Genomic DNA, 10,657 nt, shown 5'->3' with positions numbered 1-10,657 from the left:
TAAAAGCCACTTTACCTAATGGATCCGATCTCACCTCCCTTTCTCCTTACGTAAGGTAAATTATCAATATGTTTGCTCTACAATAGCCTGTAAAGGGGGAGAGATCACCTTCGTGTGGCCACAATTAGGGATTTTTTATTCACTTCTTCACATATACAGTTTAGACAAATTTAGAGCCACTAATAAATTGCCCTCGCAACGGTCATGTAATATGGCTGTTGCCCGCTAGGCAGCCTAGCAACATTCGAAACAAAGAAGAACGTTAAGTCGGCTTTAACATTTCTAACACAGAGAAACAACCCTCAACAAATTAAGCCATAGCCACCAGCTGGCCTCCAAACTCCATAGCCATCAGGTCCCTGGGTTTTTAGTGCGGAAACTCGCCCCCGCCATAGCCAACAAGACCTTCAAGCCTTCTTGCAAAAGCTCGTGCCCGCCACAGCCAACAATTTGATGCAGAAATTCTTGCCCGCCATATCCAACAGTCTTCAGATTTGATGTAAAAGGTCTTCCCCGCCATAACTAGAGTTTGATATGCGTCATGGCAGGAGGAACACCCCCTTTGGCCATCCCAACAATATCATCAACAACAACAACAGCATCCGTCGATTTCCCCTTCCTCTCTGTCTTCAAAGACGGGCAACTCGTGGAATCCCTTTGCCTCCGCGGCTACAACTGCATCGTCCTCGGCCGCCATACCAACTGCGATCTGATGGTTGCTCACCCCAGTGTCAGCCGACATCATCTCGAAATCCAGGTCCTCCATGCCTCCCGCGAGCTCCTGCTGACCGACCTTGACTCCGGTAATTTGACCCTCCCTCATCACCATCATCATCTGTGTCTGATTCCGCAGACATCGTATTTCGCCTATCTGTGCGTCATGTTGGAATTATTTTACTCTGTTTGATCCTGGTTAAGCATGCTACATCAGAAAGCATCTCTATGATAATTGTCGTGTCTCCGTTAAGTTGCAAGATGCAAGAAATTAGCCATGTACTGCTGAAATTCCATGACCCTTGGTCACTCTTGTTTCTCGTCTACACGCAGTTCACGGGACTTGGATCAATGGCAAGCAGGCACCACCTCTTGCCCCCGTGACCGCCAGGGAAGGCGACTCCATTAAACTTGGGGCTTCTTCCCGGATGTACACGGTTAAATGGCTTCCTCATCCACCTCAACAGTCAACTTCAAGCGAAGAGCACTCGGACAACAGCGATTCGCCATTGGAATCTATAGACTCGAAGGAGCAATACTTGGCTGCACCGGAATCTATAGACTCCAAGGCTCAACACACGACTGCAGGAAACACAGTGCAGCTTGCCTGCTCCACCAAATTGAACGATTCTTGCATAGGCGAGCACACAGCTGTAAGGATTGCATTCGGTGTCTGTGCGTTGTCTCCTCTGAGTCTAGCTTTCGCTAGAGTTTTCCTCTGCCTGCTTAATTTAATGTTTCAATCCCTTCATGGATTTTGAGAGCTTTGCTGTAAACACAGGAGGAGGGAGCTGCTTCGCAAGAGGTTGAGGTTGCTAGGGAGTCTGCCGGCATTTTTGAGACTTACATTGGCAAGGTTGCAGTAGAATCTGCTAGCGACGCTGATGCCTATATTGAGAAGGCGAACGCAAGCTTGGACTGTGAGGACTCGCAGCAGAACAAGAGCGAACAGGGATCTCCTCAACCGAATAATCTACAGGGCGATTTGCAGTCCACAGAAGCCGATAACGAGGTTATGACAGAGAACATTGAGGTGGAAAGGGCGGGCAGTGCAGCAGAGGCCTGTTTTAAAGGTGATGGTGGAGTGGTCGACCTCTGGACACAGGAGCACCTCAGCACTCAGGAATCGGAAGAGGCAAACCCTGCTTCGTCTGAACTATGGCTCCGCCGCTGCAAATCCAACCCTCCCCCTCGCCTTCTTCTCACATCCGCTCCACCTTCTGCTTCAATAACCTTGCCCAAACCGGCGATGAATAGCTTTGTCGAGAACAGGGACAGCGCGGTTCCTTCTGCTCCACCTTTACCTCTCCACTATTTAATTAACAGTACGATTCCTTCTGCTCCACCCCTGCCTCTCCACGATGCCACCGATGTGACCTTCAGTGCTGCTCATCACCAGCAGCCTCTTTCTGTTAAAGTCCTGACAAAAATCACCGAACGGATCACCAAATCTAGTGCAAATGATCAACAAGTCATCTCAGACGAGCTTGGAATCGACGATGCGAATGAAAACAATCATCCTTCTCTGGTCTACCAGCAAGAAAGGTCTGGCAAACTTTGCCCCCTTTCTCTGTGCGCAGAGTCTTTCGGCAAAACTGCAGAGGTGGAAGACTATGTATCTGACAAGGAGAATCAGAGTCCAGTTTTCAGCCATGGCCACAAAATCTCAGAGGCCACAATTAGCAAGGCTCAAGACGCAGGTGCTATTGAGCAGAGCTGTTTGGCGGCAACAGAGGAGAGCAGAAGGCCGTTCCAATCCCTCTTTTTAACTGCTAATGGTGGCTACAGACCCCCATCTCCATATCTGAGAAATGTGTCTGGAGAGGAAAACAGCGTTACACAGATAAGGTTGCAGAGGAGATCGTCTCCTGTGGTTAGAACTCTTATCCCTTTGCTTGTCTGCCTAATTTTCTCTTATCAATCTGATTTACTTGCTTTCTCACTCGATTTGATTCCGCTTTTGCTCCACAACAGGTTCAAGGCTTAGATTTGATGCTGAGAAATCTCAAAGGACTGGCAAGATCAGAGCCACGCCGTGTTTGGCACATTGTAGTGGATATCACCTGCTTTCTGGATTCCAATTCTTTCAAAAATCTGAAGCTGTTGGAGGGGATCAGAGAGGTCGGACTAATCATACCGAAAATAGGTGAGCCTGAAGTTCTCAAATTCAATCAGAGATGTTGTAACAAGCATAGAAATTGTCGGTTTTTGTATTTCAAAGTTTCTTGATAACAGAAATTAGTGCTGTAATTTGCAGTAATCAGCGAGCTGGATTGCCTGAAAGGGCTAGGCAGGGCAGGCAGGACTCGACGGCAGGCCTTAAAATGGATTGAATCGTGTATGGTGAAGCTTCCATCCTGGATCCATGTCCAGAGTTCGTCTGAGAACTTGCCGGTAGCAGTGACGCCACCTGCTTCCCCTCACTTGCACGATCTTTATGCTTCGTCAACGTATGGCGATCTGATGTCCCCAACAAACGGTGATCACGTACTCAATTGTGCCCTGCTCTTCAGCACTACTGTTTCCAGTGGGCAGCTTGCGTTGCTTACCAACAACACAGCCTTGAAGATCAAGGCCATGGCAGAGGTAAATCTGATCTTAATTATATCAGCGGATTAAGGCTAGTGTTTATTAAATTAGGACTGCAAATGTTCAAACTTCAATGGGCTCCAAAGTTTCATCCATAGCTTCTAGCTTAAATACGTTGAGTCTGTTTTTCTAGTTGATTGACCATCTTTCGTTTGTGTTAGCAGGGCCTGGTTTGTGAGTCCCCTCCAACCTTCTGTGAAAGCTTGCTAAGCCCTTACTCTAAACGTTTTCTTTGGGCTGGCAGCATGGCTCATGGACACAGCTGGACAGAGAGAGCCTGTCACATGAAGAGTAGCTCTGCCAAAGTTCCCAGAGTAATGTCCGCCGATCAATCAGCCAAGGAGGCTGTCATCTCTACCGTAAGGGCTATGTCATCCAAGAAGTATCATGCTGTAGACGGCTTGAAGAGGCATTATTGCAAACAAGCCCAGGGACTCAAAGTTGTATTGACTTGACTGTTGGTTAAATGGAAATCCCAAGCTAATGCCAGGTTTGTGGGGACGTGAAGGTGCTGTTGTCTTGAGCACCTCAAGAAGTTAATGCTCTTTGTACATGTATAATTCTTTGAATAAAGTACTTCTGAATTGTTGCCTTCTTTTCTAAAGTTAGACTATTTTTATTTTTTATTACATGAGGGTCTTGTATACCCTTCTTACAAACACACACACCCACCTACTGGTTTAGGAGGTACAAGGTAGCACCATGCAATGTAGGCAGCAGTGGATCGAACCCATTACCTTGGGTTACAAGCCATCCACTTTAACCAACTGACCTTCCAAGATTGTCATTGTTGCCTTCTTTTCATTCATGGGAAGGCCTTAGTGTTCATTTACTAGGAACTATAACTTGAAAAATTTATTAACTCTCTTTTTGTAGCCCCTACTTTCTCTCCCTCTCTCTTTAACCTCTACTTTTATTCCTCTTCCCCTTCTGCTTCTAACCTCCCACTTTTATACCTCTTCCCCTACTTTCTCTCCATCTCTCCTCTCTTAATAAAAATAAAGTGAGCCCTAGCTCTACTTCTTTGAAGTTTTAATTGCCTAAAATAGAATGAAGAAGAAGGATTGATTTTTAGATACACAACCCTTCAATTTATGTTTTAAAACTACCTCCTATTTTTGGGCACAGCTCTAGTGAAGGAGTGGGAGCAGGACCAAGAACCTCAAGGTTCGCTCCCAAAGGAAGCGGGCAAACCATGTCAGACACTAAAATGTTTTAAATATTTGGTGTCAATCCTGAGCTGGTTTTATCCCAAGTAGACTATGACTAGTAAGGAGCCCAACAAAACAATCACATGATGACGAACCAAGGATAAATGTTTCACAATACACCTAGAAACAATAAATGTTTCATAGAACACTTGGAAATAATAAGCACACATATCGTAAGTAGGAGTCCCCCACTCTCCACATGAGCTAAACCATGTTAAACAATACACCTAGACACAATAAATGTTTCATAAAACACTTGGAAATAATAAGCACACATATCGTAAGTAGGAGTCCCCCACTCTCCACATGAGCTAAACCAAACACTATAATGTTTCAAATATTTGGTGTCGATCCTGAGCTGGTTTTCTCCCAATCAGACCGTGCTAGTAAGGAGCCTAACAATTACATTATGACAAATGGGACATGTCTCTTTTGCTCTACCACTAGGGATAAATGTTTAACAATACACCTGGAAACAATAAATGTTTCATAATGCACTTGGAAATAATAAGTACACATAGCATAAATAGGAGTCCCGCTCTCCATATGAGTGTTAGAATTTGTGCATCTCAGTGTTATAAGGTTACCCTATTTATTGGGTATTTTGTCCATTTTTCTCTTGTGTAGTATGAGCAAGTTGACCTATTTCTAGAGGCAATCGGCCAAGTCACATCTCCACTATATAAGGCAGCTCCTCATATTCACTTTATGTAGTTTAATCCCAAGCATAAGAATAGCATAAGAACAATCCGAACTGAGGCAATCTTTCTGGATCCACTCTGCCTTATGGCCCTGCTTCCTATTGTAATTACCATTGTAGCACGTGTATACGGCCCATCAGAGCTATGCAGACTTGACATCATCCCCACCTTCTTCCATAGTAGAACTACGGGAAGTCTCTTGTGAGTGCAACATCGGCACAGAGGGAGTGTCATCAATCCCAGCCGTTGGATTGAACGCAAATTCATGGGTAGTACCGGCTCACTTACCCGGGCGGCTTGCTCGTCAGAACCGTGCGGTGTTGTCTCTCAGAAGCCCATGTTCTATGTTCCCGAGGGTGAATGATGACATTGATCCTTTGGGAGCGGCATGTCTTAGCAACACAAAACGAGGGTTTCACTTGTTATAGGAGTTAACCAAAAATGTCTCTTGATACGAGCTGACAACAGCCATGCAGCACCTGTATGAATTTTCGTTTCATCCCGTTAAGGACAAGCACCCTTGTTCATATGTCAAGTGTTCATATGTCAAGGGCTGGTAAGGTTTTTCGCGTTGTATTGAATTAAACCACACGCTCCACCGCTTGTGCAAGCCCCCGTCAATTCCTTTGAGTTTTAGTCTTGCGATCGTACTCTCCAACAGAGTGTTTAACGCGTTAGCTGGGCCCCTGATCCGCAGGCCAAGGACGAACACTCATAAGCTCAACACTACTTGCTGGCTATTACAATTGTAAAGCTTCTTGCTATTATAAAAGGTGATCTTATCCTCAAGCTCTCCCTATCTCCTTTGCTCTCTCTTTTGTTTTGTTTATGCTTCCTCTTGTGCATACTGCAACATGATATCAGTCGCTTAGGATCATGTTGCTCTAAAATTCTGCATTCTACTCACCGTCTCCTCCTTATTTGCCATGCGTTTTTTGCTTCGATAGCTTCTCCAAGTTGGAGATCAATGTCTACCCTCTTGCGTTTTCTGGTTCAGCGCGGCAGCTAATTGATCTTGAAGAGATTGCACCTATTCTGTTTTGTCTCTGAGTTGCTGCCATAATTCTTCGTGTTTGTCATGCAGTACATGAGTTGTGAGATGGTGACAATGCCACACTCTTTGTTCCTGTGAACCAAATCGAGGAGATGGAAGAGGCTATGCCATCTGCTTCATGAAATTGAAGTTGGAGCATTTTGTCAAGACCTTCCATGGTTTCTTTGAGAAAGGTATCTACATCTTTAGGTATATGTAAATGATCTAGGAAGAAGCATGTGCTTGGATTACCTTCAAAGTCCAATCTCCTTTGCTTGCTAGGGCTAGGGCTTTCCTCTGTCCTCTTGTGTTTGTCCGCTTCTTGTTCCTCTTAAGTAGCCTCTAGATGTGTAAATGTGGTCTGTTTATTCTTATTGCCCACATCTGTTTGTGGCCATGGTTGTTCCTCTGAGCTTGTGTGGCACCTATCTCATCTAAAGTGGGAAGATCCTGTAGTGGTGAGAGGTTCTTGAACACAAGGGTGGCAAGGCTGGTAGGTGGTGTTTGTATTATTGACTCAGGAACTGTGGTTTTCGGAGGGTGACTTCCCTGATAAGCTTATGCTCTCCATTTCTGATTCGGTGGTTGTTACCTCAGGTGTTGCTTGGTGTTCCTCGAGAGCTTGCTGATATGGAGGCAATGTATTTTGTGACCTTTTCCTATAGGTTCTTGGTCTCCTCTTCCACCTATTGTAGGCTGCCCCTCATCTTTTTAGGCTTTCTTGGCCTCTTACTTTCTTTGGCCCCCTTGGCAATGCCCTGTATAAGCTGGGCATGTGATATTTTGGCTTCCTGAGTGCCATCGGGTATGGGGATGTTACGTACATGGCTTAGAACCTTTGTGAGAAGGTAAGGGTTGCATACTTTGGACTAGTGAGACTGGAGATAGTTCTCCATTTCCCTATAGATGTACCATGCCCAATCGTTGGATTTCTCCTCATATACTTTGGTGATTCTATGCAGAGGGATCTTGTTGTACCTGTCCTTTGTTTCACTTGCATGAGCATTGACATCGCTCGAAAGGCTCTTTCATCTGCTTCCTCCCGTATGTTCTCATACTCAGCCCCATTGGAATTAAAGGAAACCCTCTTGAGCATGTCCTTCATGGGCATTTGATCCAATGAATGCACATGTGATTGAATGGGAGGGGGCAACTATAGTGCATCTCTGATTATGGCTTCAATGATGAGAACCTACTTTGTAGATCCATCTGGCTTTGTGATGGTCCCCCTTTTTGTATTCTTGTTGTAGGTTTTGATATATTCTACACAAGCCAGCATCACGTGAGGTGCGTGAGAGATTAAGTACAAGAGATAAGAAAACAAGGCAAAATGTGCAAGAGAATGTATGTGGATTTTCAAGTAATGAACAACGCTCATGGAGCAAGAGGAAAAGCTGCTACAACTATGGCCGAGGAGATTGAAGAATATGCACATGTCAATGGTGATGATCTTCATGCAGGTAAGGCCAAAAACCAAGCTTCAATTATTAATATTCCTATCAAGATTGTGAATAATGTATTTCAAGTGTTGATTAACTCAGGAAGCACGCATAGTTTTCAATCACTAAAAATGGTAAAATAGTTAAGAATGATTAAATTTTACCAAAAGAATCTTATGGTATAGCTTGCTTTGAGAAAGCAACAAACATATAAGGAGTATGTCAAGAATATGTTTTCCATTCATAGGCGACCTCAAGTCAAAAGCTGATTTTTCATGTGTTGGCTTATTAGGGATAGATTGGTTAGTGCCTAGAAAGGCCAAGATATTGTGTCATGAGAAGTGGGTTTGCATGATTGGAGATGATAGTAAAGATTATTACTTACAAGGTCAACGATGTGATATAGAATTTAGAATGATGTCTACTGTAGCAAGAAAAGTATTTCATGTAGTATACTATTTGCTTATTAAATAGTAATTTATCATTGTGAAGTTAATAAGTGTAGGTTGGAAAATCTATCTATTGTGGAGATTGCAAGTCCATCAATAGAAAGATTATGTAACCACATTTGTTCATAAAGTTTGAAAGAGTTTCGCTTTCTAAGCTCCTTAATTGAAGAAAGAATAGAGGATCGCTCTCTTGTTGAAGAAATTTGCTAAGTCTAAAGGTGCAAGCAAAGTGAAAATAAGAGTTTGCAAATTGATTGATTACCTTGAAGTTTAAGACAATGTGATGATAATATTTTTCATGAGATTTATTATTTCTTATTAAGTTATGATTCCACAAGAAGGCTTATTTATGACATAAATAGTGACTGATTTACAAGATCAAGTTACTTTGTGTAATGCCTCAAGATCTATCTAGTTCTTACTTGGAGTTAAATTTTATGGAATTAAGACGAGTTTAGGAGTGTATACATGACTAGCTTAATACATAAAATCCTTTATCCAAGATGAGATCTATCGGAGACATGAATGAAAGATAGCACAATACTAAGAGAAAAGAATGCTATAGTATTGAGAGTCTAATAGATATAGTGAGTATATTGATTTTATCCAAGAGATAGGTAAGAAATGAAGAATCAAGTTAAGAGCTTATTCTATCAAGTTAAGATCTTAGACAAGCGAGTTGTCAAGTCGTTCTTTCCAAGGCTACTTGAAAAAATCTCAAGAATGAAGATATATGGATATTTATAGTTTTCTTGAAAGTCAAAAGCATACGACTTCTCAAGTACTATATCAAGTATAATAGTTGAGTAACTATTTCTCAAGGTCTAATAGATATAGTGATTACCAAGTATATTGATTTTATCCAAAAGATAGGTAAGAAATGAAGAATCAAGTTAAGAGCTTATTCTATCAAGTTAAGATCTTAGACAACCATGTCTTCAAGTCATTCATTCCAAGGCTACTTGAAGAAATCTCAAGACTAAGACATATGGATATTTATAGTTTTCTTGAAAGTTAAAAGCAATATACTTCTCAAGTAATATATCAAGTATAATAGTTTAGTAAGAAAAACTATTTCTCAAGGTCTAATGATTGAGGATAAGATGTTTTTATTATCAAACGATGACGATTTCATAACGGGGAGAGAATTTAACATACCTCTGAGTTTAACCAAGTTATGATTAAAGATAATCTTAAGTTTTGGATGCTATAGATTTCAGTAAATGAAATCTATAGCATCCAAGTTATGATTAAAGATAATCTTAAGTTTTGGATGCTATAGATTTCAGTAAATGAATTCCAGTAAGTTTTTAGTAGTAAAAATTCTAAGTGTTAAAATTAAGTAAAAATTCAAGTTTGAGTTTTATATTAGTTAATATGCTCAAAAGCAGCCTTTAAGTGTGTATATAGACATGCAAATCAAAATTTCATAAAAAAGTAAAACATGACCTATTTTTAAAGTCGACTTTCACATTCAGCTGATTTTGGTGATTCCTCCCGCGCTAGGTTGTAGACCGCATACATTTTGGCATCACCAAGAGATGTTGGGAAAACCAAAATTATAAAGGGCGGATCTAATCATCAAGATGGAAGATAGAATATCCTCAAGACCTATGGGGCTATTGAAAAACGTTCAGCTTAAGGTCTTTTCCTTTTGTTACCATCAGACATTTGTTGTAATGGACTTTTTGTGCTAGCCAAATTCTTACAATATTATCTTAGGCAGATTCTTCTCATGAGGGAAGCCAAGGTGGTGCATGATTGGGAGTTAGACCAAGTGTATATTCAAAAGGATTTGCAAATTCTGAAAATCGATCTCCATATCTGGAAGGCACACCCCATGGAATGGCAATTGTTTGGAGATGATTCGGTCACCACAAAACGAACTACATCCTTATAAGTCTCCCAACCACTTAGGGAGAATTCACGAGAAGAGGAAGAGGCCGAAATATATGCGTTGCTTCCACCTCCAGACTTTAATGAAAACTATGGATGCATGTACTTGCCACCATAGATGTGTTGCCCCCCCCCCTGTGAACGGTCCCAAATCTAACCATATGAATTGTACAACTTAATCTAAGAAAACATTAAAACTCACTTAATTGTGCTATTTCTACATAGCAATACAATCAAATCAACCTTCTCAAATAGCAGACAAGCATGCATGCCATATCCAAGATTCTTATCACATAAGTAAAAAATCATGTAATCTCAAACAAACATTCACATAATATAAATCTCTATCAATTAAAGCATATCATCTCAATCAATCAACATTATGTGTTTATCTCAAAGATTGTGTTGCTCACACCCACACCTCCATCTAGGATAGCCAGTGCTTGGTACCCCTTATGGTGGATTGGAATTGTGGCATTCGTGTCCGCTCTCATAATACCTCCCCAATTGGTTGATAGGTATTTTGATGTATCTGGGTGCTATCCCTTCGTCAAGTGCTAGGTTTTTCTCTGCTAGAGATGACTCGCTCTCTTTGTATTGGAAATTGGGTTCATTCTTCCTTCTA

At 41.7% G+C, this 10,657-nt stretch overlaps 1 protein-coding gene across 1 annotated transcript; it reads left to right on the top strand.

Moving 5' to 3' along the window:
* The first annotated feature begins 288 nt into the window (after window positions 1-288).
* On the top strand, window positions 289-3,898 carry LOC147625762 (uncharacterized). Its single transcript, XM_086817318.1, has 6 exons — window positions 289-803; window positions 1,048-1,367; window positions 1,496-2,587; window positions 2,689-2,860; window positions 2,972-3,300; window positions 3,468-3,898. Exons 1-6 carry the CDS (start codon window positions 542-544, stop codon window positions 3,756-3,758), a joined length of 2,466 nt encoding a protein of 821 aa, XP_086673444.1. The 5' UTR covers window positions 289-541; the 3' UTR covers window positions 3,759-3,898.
* The last annotated feature ends 6,759 nt before the right edge of the window (window positions 3,899-10,657 follow it).

The sequence above is a fragment of the Cibotium barometz genome, chromosome 23, assembly GCF_041138505.1.
Source record: "Cibotium barometz isolate CiBa-2024 chromosome 23, ASM4113850v1, whole genome shotgun sequence".
NCBI classification, from domain to species: domain Eukaryota; kingdom Viridiplantae; phylum Streptophyta; class Polypodiopsida; order Cyatheales; family Cibotiaceae; genus Cibotium; species Cibotium barometz.
This window is presented reverse-complemented; position numbering and strand designations above follow the sequence as displayed.

What these genes read in the sequence shown, in the direction of transcription:
- LOC147625762 (XM_086817318.1), top strand. Translation starts at nt 542, where the DNA reads ATGGCAGGAGGAACACCCCCTTTGGCCATCCCAACAATATCATCAACA. An exon ending in GCATAGGCGAGCACACAGCT is followed by an intron (nt 1,368 to 1,495) that starts GTAAGGATTGCA and finishes CTGTAAACACAG; the next exon opens with GAGGAGGGAGCTGCTTCGCA. An exon ending in AGAGGAGATCGTCTCCTGTG is followed by an intron (nt 2,588 to 2,688) that starts GTTAGAACTCTT and finishes GCTCCACAACAG; the next exon opens with GTTCAAGGCTTAGATTTGAT.